We start from the raw sequence: 27,826 nt of genomic DNA on the forward strand, positions 1-27,826 counted from the left end.
AATCGCATTCCATTCATTATGTCGTAAAGTAATTATGTGCATTTCTGTTGTTATCTTAGGCCACACCAGTCTAAGTGCAGGACATTGTTTCTGAAATGGAAGTCTGTCTGAAGTGGCACTGTGTCTGAAGTGGCACCCTATTCCCTATTTACTGCACTACTTTGGATCAAAGCTCCTATTAGTCCTGGTCCAAACTAATTCATGCACATCACAGGGAATAGAATAGGGTACCATTTCAGACGCAGACAAAGTCCTGCACTTAGACTGGTGTGGCCTAAGATCACAACAGAAATGCACATAATTACTTTACGACATAATGAATGGAATTGGAGGCAGCAAGAAGACAATCAGACAAATGTAATAATATACCAGAGTAAAAAATGTGACTATGTAACTATATCTGAAACACTTTTCCTATGGTCCCCATTACTATATCACAGACGGTCAGACAGTGAAAGAGAAAACTCTCAGCCTGTGTCGTCTCGCCAGCCTCCCTCTGTGCTCACCTGTGAAGACTCCGACCCTCAAACCACTAACTCCACCTCCAACCTTTGTCAAATGGACTCTTTGGCCCCGGATCTAGATGACACCTCCCCCAACATGTCATCAGACAGTCAGAGAGAGGCAGGAGAGGGCTGGGACAGAGAGCAAGCCAAGCGATTGGAGGAGAGGAACAGATGGTTTGAGGGGGGGATCCCCTTCAGAGAGATGGGCAGCAGATGGGACTCTCTGGATCTGAAGAAAGCCGGCGTACCTGTACCTGTCACTCACACCATGGACGTGGACGTCAACAATAAGTGGGTGGAGTTCGAGAGTCTAACATTCAGGGAGATGAGCGCGCTGTCTCTGATTGGTGCACAGACTAATCAGACCAATCAGATGATTCCTAATCAGACGATTCAGACGACCAGTGCAACAGCTCTACAGAGGGAGGTAGTGTGAGAATTATTTTCCACTCAAAATCCTAGATGTAAAACAGTTATTTGTTCATTTGAGTGTTTAACATTTAATAATCATAACGTTTAGAACTGTCTTGTAAAGGTATTATAGAAACAAAAAGGATGTTTTCAATATACATAATGAATAATTTAGGGAATCTTTCCTCACCCTTCTCACATGTCCTTCTCTCTCTCTTTCTCTCTCAATGTCTCACACTTCCATTTTCTTCTCCCCTCTTTCCAACTATTTTCTCTCTCCATCTCTCTCTCTCAACCCTCTTCCCTTTCCTCTTCCCGCTCCTTCTTTCTTTCTATCTCTCCCCTATCTTCCTCCCCTCTCTATCCCCCCCTTGACCCCCCTCCTCTCCCTCTCTCTCAGGCGCTATCACTCAGGCAGCAGGTGGAGTGTCTGCGTAAGGAGCGTGTGGAGATGGGGATGGAGATGGTCAGTCTGTGTGGTCCCTGGGCCCCCTGCGGCCAGCGTCTGGAGGCCATGGAGGCGGCCCACCGCAGGGCCCTGATGGAGCTCCAGGAGAGTCACGCAAGGGAGGTCCGAGAGCTGCAGAGACAGAGACTACTGCAGGAGGAGAGCCAGGCCACGGCACAAGGTGGGAAGGAGAGACCTGTTGGGAGTACTGTGTAATATCATGAAGAGTGTTATGTTACTTTTTCTAGGGATGATGTCACAAAGCACCTTTTGTTGTGGAACAGGTTTCCTACCCTCCTGTGTCATGTCCTTCCCCACTTCGCTTCAATGTTTTCTCTTTTCCTTGTCATGTTATTCCACTTCTGTGCTCTATAGCAGTTGAGGCCCTGAAGGAGGCTCACAGGGAGGAGCTGGAGAGGGAGGTGGAGAAAGCCAGAAGGATGACTGAAGGGGGTGGCCATATGGATACTACGCACAGAGGACAGACGTGAGATCCATTCTCTTTAGCCAGACATCAAAGTGAAAGGCACCAAAAGAATGTGGAAGAGAAAGTTTTCTCAAATGGGATAACTATTCACCCTGTGCTTGTGTATCAGTGTGGTTGTGCATTCATGCATGTGTGTTAAACATGTGTTCTTGGTTCTCTACAGGCCCCAGGCTGATGCCCTCCACAGTGAGTTGGACGTTCTGTCAGAGAGATATTCCCAGAAGTGCCTGGAGCTGAACCGGGCCGAGCAGAGAGGAGGAGACAGAGAAACAGAGGTGAGCTGGAAGGACAGTGAGATGGAACAGCTCCGCAGAGAGAACCAGGTCAGAGAGCAGAAGGAGAGAGAGAGAGGGATAGAGAGCAGAGGGAAAGAGAGCAGAGAGAGAGGAGAGAGGGAGAAAGAAAGAGCAGAGAGAGAAAGAAGAAGGAGAGAGAGGGGAGAGAGAGCAGAGAGAAAGAGCAGAAAGAAAGAGAGCAGAGAGAGGAAGAGTGAGAGCGAGCAGTCTGTCATGAGACTAATTAACAACAAATTAATTTTCTAATTAATTTTCTAATTATCAATGTAAGCAATGTACCATACTGTCACACAGTGCAATAGTGATAAGTATTTTTATTTCTTCTTCATGTTTGTCTCAGGAACTGCAGGCTCGTCTGACTGAGGAGATCAGCCGCATGCGCCACTTCATCACAGGTCAGAGGTCAGGAAACGTCTCCCCTGGCAACTTTGAGCGCAGTCCCTCGGAATTGGAAGTAAGAATAAAGTTTGACATTCTGATTAGTTGTATTGGAAGCAGAACCGGATTCATGTACATGCTGTATTTGACCATTTGTTATTTAAATGCCTTCTTCTGTGTATGACTATTTTCAAATTCTCAGCCTAAAACAAGTACTTCTATTTGAGTATTTGAATGGTTATTTGTAAAAAACAAATAATCGACCAAAATGTATTGAAAAGTAATGGAAGTTCCTGAATTAGTATTTGAAACTAGGTCTGATTGGAAGCAAGGCTTACATCCGAGTTTGATTGGTGTTTGATTGATTGATTGGTGTGTAGATTTGTGTCGGCCATTGGTGATTGGTCATGTTGTAATGTTGTCCTCCAGATGCTGCCATCTATTGGCTGGACCAGATGAATTCAAAATCCTGAAAAACTTGCCTCAATGACGTGCTGCTGGGGTCCTAAAAATAACCATGTAGAACAACTAGTACTGGTCATCAGTGACATCGGTGCACTATTCATTCATTGACACGATACTGGTGAAAGAATTGTGGAATAATCTTCATATTGATGAGTATTGCATCACTAAAATGACCAAAAATACTAAACTGATGTATCTGTGTTGCCCTCCAGATGCTGCTACGAGCAAAGGAGATTGAGGTCGAGTACCTACAAAAAGAGATTGGCTGTCTAAGGAATGAAGTGCAGTCTCTAACTAAGGTACTACTGGTAATATTCTGTATCCACATGATCAACCCTTACAAAATCCTGATAGCACACCATAAACACAAATACTAATCTTTAGTCAAATTTCCCTCATCTTGTCCTAAGGTACTTGCATATGCCGTTTCTACTGTTCCACTCCAGACCAACCATTCAACCACCATACGTGTTTACATACACACGCAACAGAATATGGATAAGAAATGTCACTCTACTGGTCTCTTCTGTGTTGGTCTATAGAATGACAGGGACAACCACAAAATAACACCAAAGAACATACCCCAACAAATGTGTTGTTATTTTTTATTTATTTTGACACACAGACTCTTTATTGAGTAAATAATAAGACACATGCAAGAGTGAAGTCTGACTGTGCGGTGACCTCGCAATGATATCAAATAATATGTAGTAATCCGTGGCAAGGAGGTGAAAGTGGGACTAAAAGGGAGGAAAGAGAGAAAAAAGGCGATGGAGAGGTGGATCATGATGAGGGCAATCTTCTCCTGTAGGGGGCATCTCTCTCTCCTTCCTCATAGTGGCATGCCATCATTATTGCAAAGCACCCTGGGAAGGAATGAAAATGCAAGCAATGTCAATGGTCATTAATTTTCACAGTTGTATTATTTCTCTTCATTCTCTTTTAGATAATCATTGGTACCATGTCAACATGTTCCAACATGACTGTTTGGATTAGGTACATACCATTATGTAAATAAGATGTTGCACGCATGCACTCTAAACTACTGTTAGGGACAATAGTATATTAAAGAGATGTTTTAGTTTAGGGTAGCCTATGTGTCACCCTGGGACTAGTAATGTTATTAGCCTTTTATACATCAATAGCTGTATCAATACCTCTCTTCTCGTCACTGACCTAGGTTCAGTCGTCATCGTCATCATCCTCAGGGACGAAGATGTCATGCTCCTCAAGTAGAGCCGCAAAGTTCTTGCTGATCAGAGTTCCCACGTACAGGAAGGGAATCACGACAGCGGTCATGCGGATAAGGCCGAAGGATATCTGGGTGATAGGGGCGAAAGAAAGGAATTCAGAATATCTACAATCTGAAAAAAGGTTACTACATTAACTAAAACCGCTATCATACAGAAACATGACCACATCAAGCAAAATACCGTGTATGGTTCAAAGCCTCAGATAAGAGAACATGGGATTTTTCAGAATGCATAAATACTCAACAATTTCCTTGATTCACATAATAAATGCAGATGCTCAGGGTGCCATACTCATAATACAATAAATTATGGATCTGAAATGTTTTATTTCCCACAAACAGGCTAATTCAATTGATATGGACGTTGACCTAAAAATGGACACTCCAATACCCCATGGTATTTCTAGTTGTGTTCATATGTTACACTGGTATATTCTGTGTAAACCAATACTTTATTACATAAAACATTTACATATTAGCTTTATGGTATAATTTTTCGACGAAAAGTGGCTAAAATAATGACAATTACTTCCGTATAAAACATACACAAGTTCATTGGCTCCCGCAGTTGTCTCTCCAAATTCCTTAAAATGTGATTGGCAAAGACTGCTGTCAATCTGCTCCAAGAGTCAGGAACCTCCCACATTATGTGTAGCGTTACCCAGCCTGCTTACTAACCGACTTGACCATGCATGAAAACTCACTTTATCCGGCTTTGGTTGAACACCGCCATTTGCTGTTGATACCGCATTTCGACATTGGTTCAGTCTCGTTGTGTTAGACGGTTTCAAGACGATGTTACGGCTTACTACCCCCGTATTCCTCGATACGAGGTTCCGTGAGAGCCACAGGACAGCTGTCGCCATTTTTCCAGTTTGGGGTGGGCGGGACAGCAATGTTATGGGTGGGTTCAGGACGTATGTCTATCCGTGGTGTTGGCCGAATGCCAAATGCATTTTATGACGACAGCAAAGATCGAACAACAAGACATTAATAAATACATGTAATGCACAATGTATGAACAGTCATATTTAGAATGGATCATTCCAGACTTGTAGTATTATGTGCTTCTCACACACTGTCCTTGCCCATAGAATCCAGTTTAGGCCTATATGCATTCATATGCCATCTATGCTACAATTTCATTGCGCTTGTACTTGTACTCAGTTGTACTTGCGCTAGCATTGACTAACATTTATTATAGCGCTTTTTTCTTTAAAAAAAATATAGAAATGCGTACGATATCTGACGACAGAGCGATCAAAATGACGTTTATGCCATTCAGCCCAACCAGCGCGCGAGGACTGCAGCATTTTGTGCTGTTCAACCAACCAGCATTTCCTTCGAGGCAGAGCGCGCTCGGAAAGAGGAGGAAGTCGAAAAATAAAGGACACCGAATTAATAAATACGTTAGAATATGTCTATGATATTTACGGTCTAACAAGGGACTGTGGTTGGTCTCACAACTACCTAAAAACCTTCGGGTTTACCTCAATAATCCGAATTTGAAATTACACTACCCGCCACTCAGCATACTGTCCCCTCGCTATACTTCGAGTTGAGAGAAGAACGGGGACGAGAAACATTTCGGAATAGGCTTAGCTACCTAATATTTGCATTGTAAATTGGTATTACAAACTTGATAATTATAAACGTTAAGGTGGTGGAAGGTCTTAAGAAAAGGTTTTAGCGAGCTAGTTTGTTTCAAACTATTCGTCACGAGAACTTGAGGTTCTCTGAGAAAAGTTGTTCGACGTCCACGAGCCGTCAGAGGCCTGTGGTCGAGGCTGCATGCAGCAGACACCATCGGCTTGTAGTGTCGTGGACATAAACAAGAAACATGTCGGCTCAAGCGCAAATGCGAGCGATGTTGGACCAGTTGATGGGCACAAGTAGAGATGGTGAGTTAACGACAAGCTACACTGTTTCAGTGTCGCTCGATGTTTCAGAGGAAATGTTTTTAACTAGTTGTTATTATGCTAGCTGACGTTAGCTAGCTAAGCTACCTTAGCCTGGGGACAAATGGCTGAATGCTAACGACGACTAACTACTTGTTGTGTTCACAGTAAAGTAAACACAAGGAACATTCCGTTTCAGACCTTGTCACATTGTTGATGTTTGCTAGCTGGGATATTGTTGGCCCACGAGATGCTACTGACTGGCTACAGCTAACGTTGGACAGATAACTAGATTAGCTTGCTAAAGTTAAACTAGCTTTGGTTTCAGGAATGAATGATCCACATGGGCATATGCACCCACCGTAATCACAATTTTGGATAATAGGAAGGTGGTGTCTGGTATGCACACAGCTATTGCTTCTTGCGATTGACATGACATTGCTCTGCTCACTAACTCTCTCCCCTTGTCTGATTTATTTTCGTGTAGGGGACACCATGCGCCAGAGAATCAAATTTACAGATGAGCGGGTCTGCAAGAGTCATTTGCTGGACTCCTGTCCTCACGACATTCTCTCCGGCACTGTGAGTACATGACATCTTACTTAGTCCAGGGGATCCCAAACTTTTTTGGCCCGTGACCATATTTTGACATACATTTGTAAATCTTTGGGGCTTATAGACATAGACAGTCTATTACAAATCAGTATTTCAATCTGAAGAAAGTATGGTTTGAAGTATTGGGAAGTTCAGAAGATCATCAGGCAATAGTTTTGTATGCTCTTCTGTGTAGAAAAGAACATAATTGATTTAGTGCCTTGTCTTGTCCACTCTGTTCTATTGTGTCCTGCCATTGTAGAGGGAAACAAAAGAAGCGCACGTGTTCCTGAGAGTCTTATCTTTCAGTGATGGGATCATAATATTTTGTAGCTTAAACGGTTCTAAAGATAGATCCACATTTTGTAGGAAGAAAACAGTAACCGCTGTTTATTAATCACATCTAGCGGCTATGGAGTTTACTAATGTAACCCCGGTTCTATGAACCAAGCACAATGTATTTATTGTATTTCGGAGTTCTCGCGTGACCCCATTTTTCAATCAGGTGACCCCCAGTTTATGAAACACTGTCTTTGTCACAATGGTTGTGTGTAGTAGTGTTTATAGAACACAATGTCAATTGCACTCCTGAGTACAGGACTTGTAGGTACAGCTTTGAGTGAATGATTTAATGGATGTTACTTGTCGTCGTATAGAGAATGGACCTGGGAGAGTGTGTGAAGGTCCACGACCTGGCCCTCAGGGCTGACTTCGAGATCGCATCCAAGCAACAGGAGTACTTCTTTGAGCTTGACGTGAGTCATGTTGGACTGTCACGTACCTAGTATTCATGTTTACCACACACACACACACACGTTTCCTCTGCATGCAAACTCCATGTGATCTGTTGATCAATGGATTGTCTCTTTCTCTCCCCTTCTGTTTTGTCTCCATGTAATATCTATTGATGCTTTTTCTCTAATCTGGCAACTTTAAATGCTCCTCGCCATCCCCTGTCACCGCAGGCTGCTGAGCACCTTCAGTCATTCATCGCTGACTGTGACCGCAGGACTGAGCTAGCAAAAAAGAGACTAGCTGAGACGCAGGATGAGATCAGCGCTGAGGTTGCCGCCAAGGTGACCGACCCTTGTTGTTTGTCTTACTTAGTTCCCCACATGCTCATTAGGTAAATTGACACTATAGTTGGAATCCAATTCCATGGTATGTGTTGTTCTGGTTTTTCTAGATGAATGTATCTGATTATTTTCAGAAAATGACATTTCAACCGTGTATAAGAAACTGTCATTAAAATGAGATTATTGTTGCTCTGGTTGTCACCGTGTCATAATTCTAACCCTTTCTCTCTGGTATCAACAGGCTGAGCGGGTCCACGAGCTGAACGAGGAGATCGGTAAGCTGCTGGCTCGGGCAGAGCAGCTGGGGGGCGAGGGCAATGTGGAAGAGGCACAGGAGGTCCTGGAGAAGGTGGAGAAGACTCGCGCAATGAAGAAGGAGGCAGAGGTCAGTTGGCAGGGGGTCAAGGATGGTTGTGGTCACAACCAATCATCGGAGCTAGAAATTGTACTGTGATTAAATAAAGATGAACTTGTTAAAAAAAATGTATATATGGGTATTTGTATGTATATACAAACCTGTTTCAGCAAGGCCTCTTAGATGTTTAACAGCCAGGTATAAGAGGAATTTCACATGTGCACTCAAAATATATCCCAAAAGTCAGTCAATATCAGTCATTTGAAAGTGGGTCAGGCATTTGTGTACTATGTCCTAATTAACGTTAGTCTTCAACACCGCAACATACGCACTAAGAACTTTGCAGTGTCCTAGTTCTAACGTCAGTCTGGTTTACTGTTGCTTTCTCCCAGGACGTATACAGGAACTCGATGCCGGCGTCCAGCTTCCAGCAGCAGAAGCTCCGGGTGTGTGAGGTGTGCTCCGCCTACCTAGGTCTCCATGACAATGACCGCCGCCTGGCTGACCACTTCGGAGGCAAACTGCATCTGGGATTCATTGAGATCCGGGAGAAGCTGGACAGGCTACGGGTGAGACACACACCATATATCAGTAGTCAGAACCTAGTAGGATATCACTAGTTATGTAGATGTTTACCTTGCTTTTCAGGAAGTGGGATTTGTGTACTTAGTTACATGTTATTGTTTTTTTCCTGCTACAGAAAGCCGTTATGGAGAAGCAAGAAGGAATGCGACTGAGAAGAAGGGAGGAAAAGGAGGAAGAGAGAGCAAAGGAGTGGGAGCTGGAGCGAGAACGAGAGAGGGAAAAGGAGAGGGAGCGCGAAACTGAACGTGTACGGGAGAGGGAGAGAGAAAGAGAGAGGGGGGAGAGAGATCGCCGGAGGTGAGCTAAGTCTGACTTGTTCCCACCAGTTCAGACATCAAATAAATACTTCAAAATGCTTGTTCTCTTGTATTTTAACAATCCACTGATGTATTTTTTCACAGGACAAGATCAAGAAGTGGTGAACGATACAGGGAGGGAGGCAGCTCATCCTCCCATCGCTCGAGACGACACCGCTCCTCTCGTCCCAGGGAGGAGGGAGGAGGAGAGCGGGACAGGGAACGGGAGCGTAAGCATAGACACAAAGACGGGCATCGCTCGCGCTCCCACTCTCACAGGAGCAAGAGGAAGAGGTGAGGCCCAAACAGACAGACAGGAACCCTGATGTGATACTTAGAAAATGGCAGCTAGCCCTTATGTCACTAAAATCAAGCACCAACTAAAACTAGAACTGAATGAAATCAGGAGGTACTACTACCTTTTTTATATTACCAGGTTGCCTGAACAACAAAAAACTTGGATGTTTTCTTTCCGTTGCAAAATGTTTTTCTACGTACCTTGTGCCCTAATGAACACGACCCACATAGCCCTTATGTCACTCAATTCAGACAGCAACTAGATTAAAACAGGGCAGTACAACTACCTTTTTATTTTACCTTAATTTTACCAGGTTGTCTGGTTTTGGCAGTTTATACATTGTAAAATGTTTTGCTATACTGTGCCCTAATGAATACGAACCAGCTCTTTCCAAACAGTTTGTCTGGGTTTCATTTTGTTTGTCTATCATCGGGTGCTTGATCTTTTACCAATTCTTGATCTGTTTCCTTCTACTCAGGTCTTCCAGGGACAGATCCTCACACACCCGAGACAGAGAACCCCGCTCACCATCTCAGCGCTCTCCGTCAGGGCGTTCACCCTCAGGGCGCTCCTCATCCCAGGAGAGATGGAGGGAGAGTGGAGGAGAGGGCCCACCCCGCTCCCGGGAGCAAGACGACAGGCCCGAGCCTATGACGAGGGAAGACCGGGAGAGATCCACCTCTCCAGAGATGATGGCCAGGGGGAGAGAAAGAGAGAGATCTCTGTCGCTAGAGAGGGATAGACGTTCCAGCTCAGATGGGGAGAGGGAGTCGGGGGAGATATGATACAGAGGGGGACATCCGAGGTCATGTTAGAGCAGGGGGGGTTTAGAAAGCTGGAGAAAAAGCCCATTCTAATGGGCTCCTTACCCCTTCACCTGAGTCATAACCCTTAGATGTTTGCAGATCTATAAGATGGAAGCAATATGGTGGAAGCTACACTGCTTATACCTATCCAGACCTTTCAGATCCGCAATCATCAAAGGTTTATGGCCAGGTGGGAGGGAGTGAATTGGGACTGGCTGGAAGGGTCCAGGAGGGTGGTGAGTGAGTGTTCATTCATGTTGAAGTGCGACATAAATTGGGTGGAGAGGAAAAATTGGGACAAGGAAATCAGGACGGGAGCATGCAGAGATAGTTGGTGGAGCTTTCGATTGGGATGAATGGGAAAGATCTTGAACGAAAGGAAGGAGGTTGGACTGGGAGCAACACTTTATTTCATGTAATAATTGGATATTGGGACGGGGTTAGTAGAGGGAGATGGATGTTCTACCCATTTAAACATTATTTTATTTTAGAAATGCTGTTCTGTTTTTTTAATCATCATTATGATTGACAATGTTGATGCTGTTGTCATTTTCTGGGTTCCAACATGGATCCAAAGATCGGTTTCATATGGGGGAAGCGTGTATAGTGTGTACAACTTAGATTTATACACAAACAGTGATGAACAACCACATCTTTGAAAGATAAACATACTTGAGAGTACCACTTAACTCTTCACACTAATATGGCCATGTAGAATTCCATATAGTTGACAACGTACACAAGCATTTTACATACTGTTACTTTATTGGTATTCAGCAGAAACCCATGAATAGATGCATACATTTCAGCAGAAACCCATGGTCAGACACACACACACACACACACAGTCTTTTGCTGTGAGTCAAGGTGGATGTTTGGGGGATCTACCTTGCTGTGCCATCTACTACAAAGTTAATAAAAGTCCTGCTTCCATTGTGACTCATGTTTCCTGTCCATTCTTAATGTTGGAATCCTTAGTTGAAACAACAAAGCAGCCTGCGTTTTGGTACAAAGCTGAGGGATGGGCCTGGAGAACTGTAACCTTTCAAATTCATAGCTATGGATGACAGGACTTACCATGATATAAACAATTATGTTAACCATGTTTTGAGGTTATATAGTATTAACATTTTGTTTATTAACATTGGAGTATAACAAGGTTAAACTTGCTCAGCAAGGTAGCCTAGTGGTTAGAGCATTGGACTAATAACCGAAAGGTTGCAAGATCAAATCCCCGAGCTGACAAGGTACAAAATCTGTCGTTCTGCCCCTGAACAGGCAGTTAACCCACTGTTCCTAGGCCGTCATTGAAAATAAGAATTTGTTCTTAACTGACTTGAAAAAAAAAACTGGCTCGTGAGGCATTTATACATTACATTCAAGAATCAATGGGTATATATCATTCATTTATACGTTCAAAAATGGATGTAGCAACTATGGCTTCTAGCTTTAATTTACTGTTTATCAAAGAAATATCCGAATTATTGTGCAAAGTGGAGGTAGCAGCAGGATTACATTTGTGTAGTTACACTTTTTAGACAGTAGATTGCAGTCGTGCTCCGTAAGAAAATGGCAGCAGAAGAAGACGTCATGACGTTTAACGGAAGTTTGAAATTACGCGCCACAAAAGTCATGGATAAATTATTTTATTCCACCATAACATTGGAGTTGTGTATGAATTGTTATTTAGCGACAGGATTGTTGAACGCTTTATAACACAATTTGACTTTTTGGAAGTAAAATGTCTTTACTCAAACCATTTAGTAAACTTCCTGGACTAAACACGGCCAACATACTGGTAAGTGGTCCTGTAAGTAACGTTGGCCTAGGTAGCTAGCAAACGTAACTAATTAGCAAAGATTCTTATCACTACGACAAATGGGACATTACTGCTATCCAGATGATTGATACATTTACATAAACAGAAGTCAATATTTGTATCTGTTTAGTTAGATAGCTGACACAACACCGCTAACTCACCCGTTACTCAATGAATGTGTTTCTTATTCCAGCTGGTGGAGAACGAAGAGCAATTTCAGCAGAAGTTAGCTGACACTGTTGTTCTTCAAGAGAAGACTGTCAACGTCAATGTGTAAGTACTGAATTGAGTTCTCAACTAGCGAGCTAGGTAGGGGTTTTGACTAGATGGTATACAGCTACGGACGGAAGAGACTTTTCATAACATGTTAGGGGATTTAGGTTTAAAAAAGTATTAGAGTTAGCTAAAATGCTCTCCTAACCTGCTACGAAAAGTCACTTGACGAAAGTAGCTGTATACCATCTAGTCACAACCCTTCTAACAGTCTTGTCTTTCTGTACCAGAAGGTTGGCCAGAAGCCTCCCACTCCCCATGGAAAATGAGGAGTCTCGGCCACGGATAGATCTGGTGGTTTTCATCATTCACCTAACCTCAGAGCTCAGGTACATTCACATACAGACAATAAGAACCATCCATAGAGAGATGGACCTATTGTGTGGCTTTTACTGGCCTCCACTTCCAGTGGTAATGCTACTGCTTTTCTCTCTCCTCAGCTTCCAGTCAGCAGAGACCTCCCTCAAGTATTTAGACCCAGGTTACTTCCAGGGCAAAGTCTGCTTCCTGGTTACCAGTGGTAAGGAAATTAACTCGCCTGTCTATCCTTCTCCTTTATCCATCTTTCATCAACACTTATCACAATTATTATATATTTTTTATTTTGTTTGTACTTTTACCCTGTTTTCTCCCCAATTTCATGGTATCCAATTGGTAGTTAGTCTTGTCTCATCGCTGCAACTCCGGTACGGAGTCCTCCAAAACACAACCCAGCCAAGTCATACTGCTTCTTCACACAAAGCCTGCTTAACCCGAAAGCCAGCCGCACCAATGTGTCTGAGGAAACGAAGGTTACGTATGTAACCATGGTTATGTGAGCAATATGGATCACTCCAATATATTGGTATCATTCCGCGGCAGAGGGATACATCCGAGGTGAGGATTTACAGATTTACTCCCGTGTACACCTGTGTCACAGCTGGGGTCTGCCCCTATATATAGATCCCATGGCTGCGACACGTTCTCTACATCATTTGAGGTGCCTCTATATATTATTACTTATTTTTTAAATTTCACCTTTTATTTAACCAGGTACGCCAGAACAAGTTCTCATTTACAACTGTGACCTGGCCAAGATAAAGCAAAGCAGTGCGACAAAAACAACACAGGGTTACACATGGAATAAACAACCGTACAGTCAATAACACAATAGAAAAATCTGTATACAGTGTGTGCAAATTAAGTAAGGAGGTAAGGCAATAAATAGACCAATAGTGGCGAGTAATTACAATTTATCAATTTACACTGGAGTGAGATATGTGGCAAGTAGAAATACTGGTGTGCAAAAGAGCAGAAAAACAAATATGGGTATGAGTTAGATATTTGGATGAACTATTTACACATGGGCTGTGTACAGCTGCAGGGATCGGTAAGCTGCTCTGACAGCTGACGCTTGAAGTTAGTGAGGGAGATATAAGTCTCCAACTTCAGTGATTTTTGCAATTGGTTCCAGTCATTGGCAGCAGAGAACTGGAAGGAAGGGTGGCCAAAAGAGGTGTTGGCTTTGGGGATGACCAGTGAAATATACCTGCTGAAGTGCGTGCTACAGGTGGGTGTTTCTATGGTGACTAATGAGCTGAGATAAGTCGGAGCTTTACCTAGCAAAGACTTATAGATGGCCCGGAGTCAGTGGGTTTGGTGACGAATATGTAGCAAGGACCAGCCAACGAGAGCATACAGGTCGCAGTGGTTGGTAGTATATGGGGCTTTGGTGACAAAACGGATGGCACTGTGATAGACTGCATCAAATTTGCTGACGAGAGTGTTGGAGGCTATATTGTAAATGACATCGCTGAAGTCAAGGATCGGTAGGATAGTCAGTTTTACGAGGGTATGTTTGGCAGCATGAGTGAAGGATGCTTTGTTGCGAAATAGGAAGTCGATTCTAGATGCTTAATGTCTGGAAGGAGAGTTTACAGTCTAACCAGACACCTAGGTATTTGTAGTTGTCTAAGTCAGAGCTGTCCAGAGTAGTGATGCTAGTCGGGCGGGCGGGTGCGGGCAGCGATCGATTGAAGAGCATGCGTTTCGTTTTACTAGCTGTTAAGAGCAGTTGGAGGCCACGGAAGGAGTGTTGTATGGTGTTGAAGCTTGTTTGGAGGTTTGTTAACAGATGTATACAGAATGATGTCGTCTGTGTAGAGGTGGATCAAAGAATCACCCACAGCAAGAGCGACATCATTGATATATACAGAGAAAAGAGTCCGCCCGAGAATTGAAACCTGTGGCACCCCCATAGACTGCCATAGGTTCGGACAACAGGCCCTCCGATTTGACACACTGAACTCTGAGAAGTAGTTGGTGATCCAGACGAGGCAGTCATTAGAGAAACCAAGGCTGTTGAGTCTGCCAATAATGACAGAGTCGAATGCCTTGGCCAGGTCGATAAAGACGGCTGCACAGTCAGTACTGTCTTTTATCGATGGCAGTTATGATATTGTTTAGGACCTTGAGCGTGGCTGAGGTGCACCTGTGACCAGCTTGGAAACCAGGTTGCATAGCGGAGAAGGTACGGTGGGATTCAAAATTGTCGGTGATCTGTTTGTTCACTTGGCTTTCGAAGACTTAAGAAGGGCAGGGCAGGATAGCTATAGGTCTGTAACAGTTTGGGTCTAGTGTCTCCCCTTTTGAAGAGGGGGATGGCCGCTGCCGCCTTCCAATCTATGGGAATCTCAGGCGTTGCGGAAGAGAGGTTGAACAGACTAGTAATAGGGATTGCAACAATTGCGGCAGATAATTTTAGAAAGAGAGGGTCCAGATTGTTTAGCCCGGCTGATTTGTAGGGATCCAGATTTTGCAACTCTTTCAGAACACCAGCTGTCTGCATTTGGGTGAAGGGGAAGCGGGGGGGCTCGGGCCAATTGCTGCAGGGGGTGCAGAGCTGTTGGCAGGTGTTGGGTAGCCAGGTGGAATGCATGGGCAGCCGTAGAGAAATGCTTGTTGAAATTCTCGATTATCGTCGATTTTTCAGTGGTGACAGTGTTTCCTAGTCTCAGTGCAGTGGGCAGCTGAGAGGAGGCACTCTTATTCTCCATGAACTTTAGTGTCTCGAGTAGAGGTCGACCGATTATGATTTTTCAACGCCGATACCGATTATTGGAGGACAAAAAAGGCCGATACCGATTAATCGGACGCTTTTAATTTTTTTGTTGTTGTAATAATGACAATTACAACAGTACTGAATGAACACTTATTTTAACTTAATATAATACATCAATAAAATCAATTTAGCCTGAAATAAATAATGAAACATGTTCAATTTGGTTTAAATAATGCAAAAACAAAGTGTTGGAGAAGAAAGTAAAAGTGCATTATGTGCTATGTAAGAAAGCTAACGTTTAAGTTCCTTGCTCATAACATGAGAACATATGAAAGCTGGTGGTTACTTTTAACATGAGTCTTCAATATTCCCAGGTAAGAAGTTTTAGGTTGTAGTTATTATAGGAATTTTTCTCTCTATACCATTTGTATTTCATATACCTTTGACTATTGGATGTTCTTATAGGCACTTTAGTATTGCCAGTGTAACAGCTTCTGTACCTTTCCTCGCTCCTACCTGGGCTTGAACCAGGAACACAACAGCCACCCTCGAAGCAGCGTTACTCATGCAGAGCAAGGGGAACAACTACTCCAAGTCTCAGCGCGAGTGACGTTTGAAACGCTATTAGTGCGTACCCCGCTAACTAGCTAGCCATTTCACATCACATCGTTACACCAGCCTAATCTCGGGAGTTGATAGGCTTGAAGTCATAAACAGCAGAGTTGCGGGCATAACGTATGAAAGTGCTGTTTGAATGTTTACGAGCCTAGTGCTGCCTAACATCGGTAAGTCAGACAGCTCTGTCAAATCATAAACTTAATTATAACATAACACACATAAATGCGGGCCTTAGGTCATTAATATGGTCGAATCCGGAAACTATCATCTCGAAAACAAGACGGTTATTATTTTAGTGAAATATGGAATCGTTCCGTATTTTATCTAACGGGTGGCATCCAGTCTAAATATTCCTGTTACGTTGCACAACCTTCAATGTTATGTCATAATTACGTAAAATTCTGGCAAATTAGTTCGCAATGAGCCAGGCGGCCCAAACTGTAGCATATACCCTGACTCTGCGTGCAAAGAACGCAAGAGAAGTGACACAATTTCACCTGCTTAATATTGCCAGCTAACCTGGATTTCTTTTAGCTAAATATGCAGGTTTACAAATATATATACTTCTGTGTATTGATTTTAAGAAAGGCATTGGTATTTATGGTTAGGTACACGTTGGAGCAACGACAGTCCTTTTTCGCGAATGCACACTGCATCGATATGCAACGCAGGACACGCTAGATAAACTAGTAATATCATCAACCATGTGTAGTTATAACTAGTGATTATGATTGATTAAGTTTAATGCTAGCTAGCAACTTACCTTGGCTTCTTAACAGGCGGGCTCCTCGTGAGGTAGGTGGTTAGAGCGTTGGACTAGTTAACCGTAAGGTTGCAAGATTGAATCCCTGAGCTGACAAGGTAAAAATATATCGTTCTGCCCCTGAACAAGGCAGTTAACCCACCGTTCCTAGGCCGTCATTGAAAATAAGAATGTGTACTTAACTGACTTGCCTAGTTAAAAAAAAAAAAAAAATCTGCAAAATCAGCGTCCAAAATTACCGATTTCCGATTGTTGTGAAAACTTGAAATCAGCCCTAATTAATCGGCCATTCCGATTAATCGGTCGACCTCTAGTCTCTAGCACTGTAGAGGATTGGAGTGATCCATATAGCTCACATAATCGTGGTTACATATGTAACCTTCGTTATGTTTCACTATATTGGTTCACTCCAATATATTGGTATTCCCGTATCAGATTAGTCGGTGCTAGAGGGACCTGGTCAGCCAGCGGCGAAGTCCCAGTGCGGGACCAAGACGCAGGGACCGTCAATGTGGAAGGGACCACCGACACAGTCCCCGGAAGGGGAGGTGACGCCCAGGACCGTTGAATCCACTGCAGAGGGAGGTGCCACATTTACCTGATAGTACCTAGCAAAGGTGCAAGAGGAAGCCCAGCTGGCCGCAGCACAGTTCTCAGTGAGGGGCACTCCTCTCAGTAGAGCCCAGGATGCAGCCACACCTCGTGTTGAATGTGCCACCACAGATCCCAGCACTGGCATGCCAGCCAGGCTGTATGCTGTCGTAATCGTGTCCATGATCCAGTGAGAGAGCTTCTGCTTTGATAGCCCAGCCCCCAGGACTCTCTCACCATAACAGACAAAGAGCTGGTCTGTTGTTCTCACTGACCGTGTCCACTCCACATAGGCAGCCAGTGCCCTCACAGGGCACAGCATGCCGGAGGGAAGGTCAGACTCCCCCGCCACTGCCGGGAGGTCATAAGCAGACAGGATAAAAGGGATGTTCACATGCCTGTCTGACAAAACCTTCGGGAGGAATGAAGAGTTGGGGCGGAGAGATATACTCCTCCCCCCAGTGTCCATCCTTTAGCCCTCAGACTACATTGAGATCCCAGTTCACCAGTGAGCGGGTCCTAACTGGACGCAGGCGACGAACCCCCTTCAAAAACCTGGAGACCAAGGGATGGCGTCCCACTGGCCTGTCCATCCACCCCACAATGCAGGCAGATATTGCGGCCAAATACCCTCTGTGTTGAGGCTGCCACGCCCTCATCCAAGCGAGACTGCAGGTATTGGAGGACATACTGCACCCCACACGACTCGGGCACAACCTCAATACCAGTGCACCAAGAGCAGAACAACCGCCGGCACAACTGGTATGCCGCGGTTGTAGCCGGCGCCCTTGTGCTCTGCATGGTGTTCATTACACACTCCTGTAGTCCTAACATGGACCATTGGTACTGTTCAGTGGCGAATCCCACAGACTGAGGCGGTGCGGCATCGGATGCCACAGAGTTCCCCAGCCTGAGACAGCAGGTATGGTCTCTGGAAGTTGCCAAGGTGTCCCAGACAACAGGGGCAGAAGAAGGCTGGGCCAGTATGGGACCACCAGAAGCAGACGATGCTCTTCCATCCTGGTCCTGTCCAGCTCAGCCTGGATCAGGGGAAAAGGGGGAATGCGGAAAGCTCCAGCCCTGGCCAATCGAGAGCCAGAGCATCCAAGCCCAGAGGCCCTGGTGGCTCCAACATGGAGTACCACAGGGGGCAGTGTGCATTGTCCAGGGAGGCAAACCGGTCCCCCTGCACACTCCTGAACTTGTCCCACAGGTGCTGCACCACCTGGGGATGTAGGCTCCAGTCCCAAGGTGGCGGGCCCTCCCTCGAGAGCATAACCGCTGTCACACTCAGGATGTCAGATACGTGCGCTGCGCGTAGAGACGCTAGACGCACCTGAGCCCAGAGGAGCTCCTGTGCTGTAAGATTGAGGCGGCGTGACCTCAGTCCAACCTGATGGTTGATGTAAGCCAACACTGTGCTGTTGTCTGTTCTCACCAGGATATGTCTTCCTTTCAGATGTGTAAGGAAAGACCGCAGGGCCAGCAGTACAGCTCAGCGTTCTAGTGTATTGATGTGCCTGCTGCTCCAAGGGGGTAATCTGGCCAATCTGCCCTTGGTCACTTTGTGAAAGTGCGGGGTGCCAAAGGGAAGAATCATGAATTCGTAAGCCGTCCCTTTTGAAAGTGAATCGGAGGTACTGCCCATGAGCTGAGTGAACAGGAACATGAAGTACGCATCCCCAAGGTCCAGCGTCACAAACCACTGGTCCCTGGACACGGCCTGCAACACGCGGCTGGGGACAGCATGTGGAACCTCAGTACCTTCAAGTACCCATTGAGGTTGTGGAGGTCCAGAATCGATCAAAACTCCTTATTCTCTTTTTGAGACCACAAAATAAGAGGAGATCTCCGACCGCAGGGTTTTCTTCAGGGGGTTGGCCACCGTGATGACACGAAAGGCACCTGAAGGACGGGGGCCGGCACCGGAATTGGAGTCTGTACCCCTCGAGCATTGTGGACAACACCCAGGGGGACCACACCCTCTCTCCCACTTTGCCCTTTGAGACCGGGAGAAGTGGCCGGGAAGGGTGTGTCGAGTCCTGCCGGGGCCCGCCTCTCCTCTGGCGCCCCGAGCGCCTGGGTTTCCCATGCACGTCCCTATGGCGGTGACGATTGACACCATCACACCTGTAACAAAGGAAAGCCATAAGCTCGGGGCGTCACACCTGTAACAAAGGGAAGCCATTAGCTCAACCAAGACACCAAGGCCACGGAGCAGGGGTCAGACGCCCTGGGAGAACTTATGTCGTGACCCCTTTGGAGGAATAGGAACCCGGTGAGGGATAAATTACCCAGTACCTCTGCAAAAACTGGGGAAGACCTGTGTGGGGGAAAAACAGGCTGTTTCTTCACCGCACGCTGTGCTGCTCCCGTTGTCGTCCCTTAACACAAGACAATGGTGCAGGAGAGGGACCCCACCCTCTGGAGCAGGGAAAGCAGACAAGACACCTCCATCACTTCCCAGAGGAGCTCCTATGTGCCCTCCTGCAGGTAGGCCTGCAGCAGCATGGCTGCGTTGGTAAGGCAGCCAAGAGAGAAGAGGGACCCATGTGTGGCTTTCAAGTCTGCATCAAATACTCGGGGGGTGGGTGGGGGTTCCGTCTTCAGTCGTGGGTTCCGCCCTGGCAGAACTCTCCTGCAAGGGGAACAGGGAACAGCTGTTGTCGCCTCATGCCCCTGTCCAGGACTGGCAGCAGATGGGCTCTGCCTGCGGTGGCTCCGGCCTCGCTTCCTGGGAAGGGTACTGTGCCCAGTAGAGGGACTAACAGCTCGCTGACGCACCACTTCTGCGGGAGGGAGCTCGTCCCAAGCCTGAGCCCGAGCCTGGCCGACCCACTCACGCATGGCCTCCAATCGCGCCAGGTGCAGGCATTCTGAGAACACCACACAAAACAGGCATCCAGTAGGGTGTTCCAGCCAGTGCATACAAGGTATGCGGATGCTCAGGGGGGATGCCACCATCACACCTGTCACAAAGGGAAGCCATAAGCTCAGCCAAGCCAACAAGGCCACATAGCAGGGGTTTGACGCCCTGGGAGAGCTATGTCGTGACACGCTTGGAGGAATAGGAACCCGATGTCTTATCTTTGGCATCATTAAACTGAAGATTAATCTTTATTCAAATGACTATTATGCGATTTAAATTGATTAATCATGTAACTGTAATTAACTAGGAAGTCGGGGCACCAAGGAAAATATTCAGATTACAACGTTATAATTTTCCTAATATAACTTTTCAGATATCTGATCAATAGTCTTCTGATTAATGAATTATTTATTTTACCTCACGTTAGTCTCATTCCAAATGTTGTAAATTGTTGGTTATCTGCGCGAACCCAGTCTTCACAATGAGTCATCCATACATCAATTGTCTTAAATCATTTATTTACTAAGTAATTCACAGAAATGCATAAACAAACAGTAGATAGTTACAAGGAAATGATAATGGAGTTTCCCTAGTGGGATAAACCGTCTTCGCGGCTTGTTGTACAAAAGGGAAGTGGGGGTCGACTGAGATAAGACAACAGTTGATAATTATAACATTTGTAATGCTAGTCCTTTGCACATGACCACTCACTCATTTGGGAACAATTGCAATCAATATATATATTTACGCTCAGTGTGTCGTCGGGGTCTCTGTTGAAAAGTTTGTTTCTGTCGGAGAGTTTGTCCGCACTCTGTCGTGGTTAGAATGGATAGTTCAGAGTGACATTCATTCATGTAGTTATGGATAGATTTTTCGGCGGTTGTCGGTCTTCGCGTTCAATGATGCTGAATTCCTAGCTGCAGACTAGTAATTAATATCAAATACTTGTTCTTATTCTGTCAGTATCGATAGTCTAAGAGTTTAACCACGTGGTATGGTTAAAATATTCAGCCATCTACTCAAACCTTGGCCCTCTCGTTATCGAGGTTAGCTGGTCTGCAACCTTTGTCCTCTCGTAATTGAGGGAAACATGGTCTGTTGAAAAATTCTATAAGTGGGGCTTTTCTTCGGGAGGGCAGAAAAAGACTGCCTCATGACGCCAGGTCCAAACTGGGCTCATGGGCGGTCCTCTGATTTAGTTAAAAGGGAATTGGAGTTTCGTTCATTAAACAGTCCAAAATCACATTACACAATTTTACAAACAGTATCATCTTCACTCATTCATCTTATACAACAATTAGATGTAAACCTCATATCTGAGGCTATTATATAAACAGTGTTATGGTATTGTCTCCCATGAGTTTCACCAAATTGTACCAAACGGACCAGTTTGTAGCTGGTTACTTCACCGATCTTTTATACCTTCTCCAGAACATAAATGTTGTTCAGATCTCAAGTTCTGTGAGGTGGAAGAAATTCCTTTGTTCTCTATGAAAATTCACTCTCTCAAAACTGTGGCCATGAGGAGATAATCTCCTCCAGGAATTTACGACTTCTCTCTGACCACAGCAGCCTGGGTGCAGGAGACAGGGAGAGGGGGATAGGGCTTGCTGTACCCGAAGAGGGTAACGTCATGACACCGGTGAGGGATAAATTACCCAGTACTGCTGCAAACACCGGGTAGACCCCTGTGGGGAAAAACAGGCAGACAAAAAAACAGCAACCAGGTAATGGATAAAACATTTTTAAAAAGATTTACGCCAATATTACCTACCAGTTTCATATCCAAGCAGTAAAAACAGAACCATATGGAGTAACACCCGTTAAGGAACTCCAAAGTTAATGTCTCAACGTAGTGGAAAGCCCACTACGATACTCTTACACTCTGCAGGGGAAAGAACATGCAGTATGTTAAGGCAATTCACAACACACACACAGAGAACAAGCCAGTTGGCAAGTTGTGTAAGGAAAATTAGTTTGTGGCAGCAAGAGCCACCAATATATTAATGCACATGGAGTCGTAGTGTAACGCAAGCATGACAAACCACAGGTGGAAGATGCAGATCAACCATGCACAGCGAGTGGAGCACTGAAGAGGGACTGGCCAAGTGGCCAGCTGCTCCATGCTGTAAACAGCCAGTGAGTATACTTCCACGCAAGATATTACACTTACCAGTGACTTACCAAGCGAACTTCAGAAAGTTTGTACCTCAAAACATACAGACGTCCGCCGATAAAATGAAAGTGAACATGACGCGGCCATGTGGTCTATACATATAGGGGCGGACCCCAGCTGTGACACAGGTGTACACACAAGTAAATCTCTAAATCCTCACATCGGATGTATCCCTCCGCCGCGGAGTGATACCAATATATTGGAGTGATCCAAACATAATACCGTACACCTGGCGATCGTGTCAGCGTGCATTGCGCCTGGCCCGCCACAGGAGTTGCTAGAGCTCGATGGGACAAGAACATCCCTGCCGGCAAAACACTCCCCTAACCCGGACGACGCTAGGCCAATTGTGTGCCGCCCCATGGGTCTCCCAGTCGTGACAGAGCCTGGACTCGATCCAGGATCTCTAGTGGCACAGCTAGCACTGCAATGCAGTGCCTTAGACCACTGCGCCACTCGGGAGGCCCTCGCTTATCACATTATATCATCATTATATTGAAAGATTTCTATCACCTGTGTTTCTGTGGTGTGTCTGTGTCTCCTCCTCCAGCTCGTAATGTGTCAGTGCCCCCTGAGCGGCTGGTCTCTGTGAGGAAGCTGGCTGCATCCCTCCACTGCCCCTTATTGTGTGCAGAGGATCAGGTATGAGTCAACTGTATCAGTTAACGCATAGACATGATTGACAGGTGACACTATTTGCTACCAAGGCAGCAGCTACTCTTCCTGGGGTCTGGCAAAATTAAGGCAGTTATACAATTTTAAAAACATGATTTATTTGTATTTAACCTTTTATTTAACTAGGCAAGTCAGTTAAGAACAAATTCTTATTTACAATGACGGCCTACCCCGGCCAAACCCGGACAACACTGGGCCAACTGTGTGCCACCCTTAGGGTCTCCCAATCACGTCCGGTTGTGATACAGCCTGGAATCAAACCAGGGTCTGTAGTGACACCTCTAGCACTGAAATGCAGTGCCTTAGACCGCTGTGCCACTCGGAAGCCCCAAATACATACATTACAATACATTAAGAGTTCACAATACACTGTGTGCCCTCAGGCCCATACTCCACTACCACACATCTACAACACAAAATCTGTGTACAAGTGCGTATGTTATCGTGTGTATGCATACATGTCTGTGCCTATGTTTGTGTTGCTTCACTGTCCCCGCTGTTCCATAAGGTGTATTTTTATGTTTAAAAAAATAAAATAATAATAATCTGATTATACTGCTTGTATCAGTTACCTGATGTGGAATAGAGTTCCATGTAGTCATGGCGCTATGTAGTACTGTGCGCCTGCCATAGTCTGTTCTGGACTTGGACTGTGAAGAGACCATGTCTTGTGGGGTATGAATGGTTGTCTGAGCTTTGTGCTAATCGTTTAAACAGACAGCTCGGTGCTTTCAACATGTCAATACCTCTCACAAATACAAGTAGGGATGAAGTCTCCTCTACTTTGAGCCATACTAGAGCCTGTAGGACCTGCCTTGTTAGTGCTGTGAGTTTGTTTGTTTATTTAATGAAGCTTGTGTTATGAATAGACTGACAGGTAATACAAATTCATTATCTTTTATAAGTGTGTCATTCTGTTATTTCATGAAACATGTTTTTTTTCCCATTATTTATTCCTACACCTTTCTTTCTCCACTCAGACAACAGAGGGGGTGACCACGGCAGCACACCGATTACTGGCCATTCTCAAGGTAGCGGCCGGTCTTGTCCCTATGGCAACTGGTCTCTACCTGTCCACCTTGACCCGCTGCACTGTGCCCTCTGACATTGACCAGCAGAACTTTGAGTGATCTTGACCTTTAACTCAGTCCAGAACATCACCTGGACGAGCCAAGTCTGGTTGACCAGGTAGTTACATGGACTAACTTGTGCTCAATAGCTATTGCGGTCTCTAAAACAGATATGTAACAGGTTTATATAGAGTGGACTGCATGTGATAACGTTAACCTTTTGTTTGTATATGCAGAATGTTTACCATGCACTTAGTACCTTTTTTTAAAATACGTTTTTGGTTTTGTTCACATTGTAAACTTTTAACCATTTACATTTGTTGTTGCTTTGATCTCATTTGTAAAGAAAGTCTGGTATCTTTGTAAATATAATTGAGGTTACACACTACTTACTTTTTTAGAATGTCTCGTTGCTGTGTCAATATACTGACATTAGGTGGAGTGCCTGCTGCCTGGCGAAAGCCGTTGGTTCAATGCCTCCAAATTGCTTTCTGGTTGCTATAGAAACAGGATGATAGAAAGGATGTCGTTTTCTGGGATACGCCCAACAGTGACAATTGAACCATGCAATTGATGTCCCCTTACCTTTCATTATGTAGTGTTTCTTTGACCTGTGAGAAATAAACGGCTTAGCTAGTTGATACAATCTTAAAGATGCTTTTAAAGGTTTAGTAAAATTTCAGCCAGTAGGTTTGAAAGTGCTCACGAGCCAAAATAGGTTCCTGAAAAGTGTACAACAACCATTTTGTAGGTTATTTTTATAACACAAATTCTTGTAATATGTTACGAATGTTTGTGCTTAAGATCCTTTTAAACCTCTAATTGTGAACCAGCTATTTGCAGACTCCTGACCACCTCACGCCTACCAGTCTCCCTCCTGCCTCCTATTTCCTCTATCCCTAAACTCTTAAGTTCACATCCCCTTCCTGTTCAGATCAGGTATTTTGATAACCCTTGGTTGAAGATCTCCAGTGTGCTATCCCACTGGACAAAGACATCAGTTCAATGTCATTTGATTGAGTTTAACAAATTCAACATGAAAAACATGAACCATGTAACTGGATTTAGGTTTATAGTTGGGTGAAAAAAAAAACATTCCCGAAATTCCTTTACATTGACTACTTTTTTTGCAAATCCAATAAGTTTTCCACATGGATTCAACATCAAATGTATTTTGTTGTATTTGAAATGGTGTAGAAACATACAGTTGAAGTCGGATGTTTACATACACCTTAGCCAAATACATTTAAACTCGGTTTTTCACAATTCCTGACATTTAATCCTAGTAAAAATTCCCCGTCTTTGGTCAGTTAGGATCACCGCTTTGTTTTAAGAATGTGAAATGTCAGAATAATAGTAGAGAGAATGATTTAAGCTTTTATTTCTTTCATCACATTCCCAGTGGATCAGAAGTTTACATACACTCAATTAGTATTTGGTAGCATTGCCTTTAAATTGTTTAACTTGGGTCAAACGTTTTGCGTAGCCTTCCACAAGCTTCCAACAATAAGTTGGGTGAATTTTGGCCTCCTTGCTCGCACACGCTTTTCCAGTTCTTCCCACAAGTTCTCTCGGATTGAGGTCAGGGCTTTGTGATGGCCAGTCCAATACCTTGACTTTGTTGTCCTTAAGCCATTTTGCCACAACTTTGGAAGTATGCTTGGGGTCAATGTCCATTTGGAAGACCCATTTGCGACCAAGCTTTAACTTCCTGACTGATGTCTTGAGATGTTGCTTCAATATATCCACATAATTTTCCATCCTCGTGATGCCATCTATTTTGTGAAGTGCAGCAGTCCCTCCTGCAGCAAAGCACCCCTACAACATGATGCTGCCACCCCCGTGCTTCACGGGGGGGGGGGGGGGGGGGGGGGTGTAGGTCGTTGAGGTAAACCCTTTAGCCAGCAAAGCCCAGCTCCTTGTAGGTGACGTCGATGTCAGCTATGATCACACCCATCACCTGCCTCAGAGCTTCGTGACCTGCCCCGTCCAGCCCTGCCTTCTCACCCATCACGTTGCAGATGATCTCAGTGATGAGCAGCAAGAGATGTTGATGTTTAACGTCATATTGAATAAAATCACTAAAGGAAATTTCTCACTCAGCATTTTAGTAAACTAAGCATGACAGTGTCATGGTAAAACTGGAGTGAATGCAACAAATGTATGAATAGAGGGAAAAACAGTTTCAGATAAAGAGAGAAGGGAGGAGACTGGAATCATTCATCCTCACCATGAAGTTGTTGAGGGCAATCCTATGCTTGGTGGCATGGGTGGTTGCCAGGGGCTTAAGGATGGCAGCGTGGTCACCTTTAGCTTTCAGCAGCTCACCCAGCTTCATAAGCACAGTGGCCCCGTGGGCAGCTACTGCTGCGTTCCCTGACAGGTCGCCCGCGACAACGTCTGGGTGCTCTGCAAACAGACTAGAGGAAAGGCGAGAGAGAGGAAGAGAGATTTGTAAGGAGAGTTCAGTCTACAGTACAGACAGCATTTTTTTAAAGAACTCATTCCTGATTGCTATATCTACACATTGGCATCAACCCATTACATAGCATTACATTCAACACAACAGTCTAGTAGTTGATGGCCAGAACCACTCCAGTCAATCGCTTAGCCAACTCAGTAAAGTCTGGCTCTGGTCCATGGCATTTCGTGCATCTTGCTGATGTGTCTGAGTATCAGTAAGAAAAACGTAACGCCCTGGGCCAGAGCAAAGTACAGACCAATATTGTCCACTGACCGGCTCAGAACCAGTCCTCCATGTTTGTTGTAGTCAGCCTCCACTGGCCCCCAGCACCATGTCAAAGTTAGCCATGATCTGAGAAAGACAGACAGGGAGACTAAGGAGTGACATGACATACAGTACAAATCAGGGCTTGGGTCTTAACTAATAAAACGGCATCCATTTTCAGACGTGTCACTCAGGTTTACTCGCGCTCGTTGTCGCCAGTTTATTCATTATTACGCACACCTGCTGCTACCATCGTTACGTTCACCTGCGCCTCATGACTCACCTGGACTCCATCGCCTTCCTGATTACCTCCCCTATATCTGTCACTCCCGTCGGTTCTTTCCCCAGCTGTTGTTTCGGTTTCATGTCTTTACGCTACTCATTTTTCGTTAATTTGATAAATTCGCTGCCTGTATTTGCTTCCCGATTATTAACGTACACGTTACAAGCAGCTATTTAATCACAACGCGTTTCTTTTTTTGAAATTCACCTTCAATTGACCCCCAGCCCTGTTACAAACGCGTACAGTAGGAAAGCTAATGTTTTCTGTGCGGAGCAGTCAGTGGGTTAGGAATAGACAGACGGAAGCTGAGTAGAGGAACAAAATAATATCAGAATGAACAGGACCAATGAAGCAGCCAAAAAGACGGAATTATATGGTTTTAATTTACATTATAACCCCAATTCAGTAATGCATTAATCTAATCTAACATATGGCAAGCCTACTCAGCAAAACGCTATAGAAACAGTCAGCCATAAATCATAGTGGAGGGGAGAGGGTAGCTACGGATTGCATGCATTGTTAGAGGTGGTAAGTGTTAGGTGGCTAATTAGTAGGGGAGAGTTGAAGTAACTGACTGAAGTCAGTGAGTCAGCAGCACCACCTCAGTGGATCCAAAGCACTCTAGAAACGAGGATGTTACATTAGTTTGGTTTGTTTACTGCGTTAACACATGGCATGCAAAGTTGATAGTTGAACTTGCCAATACTAATAAAATCCAGATGTTCGTTTAAATGTTCTCTTTTCAAAGGCAACAGTGTAGGGACTGTAGT

General features: G+C 44.8%; 5 protein-coding genes across 15 annotated transcripts in view; 3 read left to right on the forward strand and 2 right to left on the reverse strand.

Moving 5' to 3' along the window:
- The window catches only part of LOC110485701 (uncharacterized), a 12,329-nt gene extending 8,747 nt beyond the window's left edge, over positions 1-3,582 (forward strand). The window contains exons 10-16 of the mRNA XM_090194319.1: positions 441-933; positions 1,318-1,546; positions 1,741-1,852; positions 2,016-2,175; positions 2,489-2,602; positions 3,204-3,290; positions 3,402-3,582. Of these exons, the coding sequence (XP_090050445.1) occupies positions 441-933; positions 1,318-1,546; positions 1,741-1,852; positions 2,016-2,175; positions 2,489-2,602; positions 3,204-3,290; positions 3,402-3,533 (1,327 nt within the window). The 3' untranslated portion in view covers positions 3,534-3,582. The remainder of the gene's footprint in view (positions 1-440; positions 934-1,317; positions 1,547-1,740; positions 1,853-2,015; positions 2,176-2,488; positions 2,603-3,203; positions 3,291-3,401) is intronic.
- A 1-nt stretch (position 3,583) lies between these two features.
- smdt1b (single-pass membrane protein with aspartate-rich tail 1b) lies at positions 3,584-5,121 on the reverse strand. 2 transcript variants are annotated; one of them, XM_090195753.1, is made up of 3 exons: positions 4,948-5,121; positions 4,168-4,311; positions 3,584-3,857 (listed from the first exon to the last, which is right to left on the reverse strand). In XM_090195753.1, exons 1-2 carry the CDS (start codon positions 5,107-5,109, stop codon positions 4,174-4,176), a joined length of 300 nt encoding a protein of 99 aa, XP_090051879.1. In that variant the 5' UTR covers positions 5,110-5,121; the 3' UTR covers positions 3,584-3,857; positions 4,168-4,173. The 2 variants fall into 2 exon arrangements, with proteins under 2 accessions (XP_090051879.1, XP_090051880.1); XM_090195754.1 differs by having other exon boundaries at positions 4,149-4,311; positions 4,948-5,109.
- Positions 5,122-5,197: 76 nt separating this feature from the next.
- On the forward strand, positions 5,198-11,090 carry LOC110485700 (putative RNA-binding protein Luc7-like 1). The gene is made up of 9 exons (XM_021556830.3): positions 5,198-6,144; positions 6,629-6,723; positions 7,392-7,490; positions 7,701-7,811; positions 8,053-8,196; positions 8,559-8,735; positions 8,867-9,048; positions 9,153-9,341; positions 9,824-11,090. The coding sequence occupies exons 1-9, from the start codon at positions 6,084-6,086 to the stop codon at positions 10,128-10,130; spliced, it is 1,365 nt and encodes a 454-aa protein (XP_021412505.1). The 5' UTR covers positions 5,198-6,083; the 3' UTR covers positions 10,131-11,090.
- A 615-nt stretch (positions 11,091-11,705) lies between these two features.
- On the forward strand, positions 11,706-24,877 carry LOC110485703 (centromere protein M). Of its 2 annotated transcripts, none has more exons than XM_021556835.3 (6): positions 11,706-11,949; positions 12,164-12,243; positions 12,474-12,572; positions 12,684-12,763; positions 22,851-22,942; positions 23,956-24,877. In XM_021556835.3, exons 1-6 carry the CDS (start codon positions 11,893-11,895, stop codon positions 24,103-24,105), a joined length of 558 nt encoding a protein of 185 aa, XP_021412510.1. In that variant the 5' UTR covers positions 11,706-11,892; the 3' UTR covers positions 24,106-24,877. The 2 variants fall into 2 exon arrangements, with proteins under 2 accessions (XP_021412510.1, XP_021412511.1); XM_021556836.3 differs by having other exon boundaries at positions 11,744-11,949; positions 12,477-12,572.
- On the reverse strand, positions 20,626-27,628 carry LOC110485704 (myoglobin). Of its 9 annotated transcripts, XR_016485751.1 has the most exons (8): positions 27,057-27,627; positions 26,783-26,860; positions 26,276-26,465; positions 24,631-24,656; positions 24,439-24,543; positions 22,814-22,920; positions 21,899-22,009; positions 20,626-21,812 (listed from the first exon to the last, which is right to left on the reverse strand). XR_016485751.1 is itself a non-coding variant. In XM_021556839.3 (5 exons), the coding sequence occupies exons 1-5, from the start codon at positions 27,137-27,139 to the stop codon at positions 24,516-24,518; spliced, it is 405 nt and encodes a 134-aa protein (XP_021412514.2). In that variant the 5' UTR covers positions 27,140-27,628; the 3' UTR covers positions 20,626-24,515. The 9 variants fall into 9 exon arrangements, 2 of the variants coding, with proteins under 2 accessions (XP_021412514.2, XP_090051878.1); XR_005035456.2 differs by having other exon boundaries at positions 20,626-22,009; positions 27,057-27,628; XR_016485748.1 differs by lacking the exon at positions 24,631-24,656.
- Between the last annotated feature and the right edge of the window lie 198 nt (positions 27,629-27,826).

This window comes from Oncorhynchus mykiss, chromosome 13, assembly GCF_057628025.1.
Source record: "Oncorhynchus mykiss isolate SJ-2025 chromosome 13, ASM5762802v1, whole genome shotgun sequence".
NCBI lineage: Eukaryota > Metazoa > Chordata > Actinopteri > Salmoniformes > Salmonidae > Oncorhynchus > Oncorhynchus mykiss.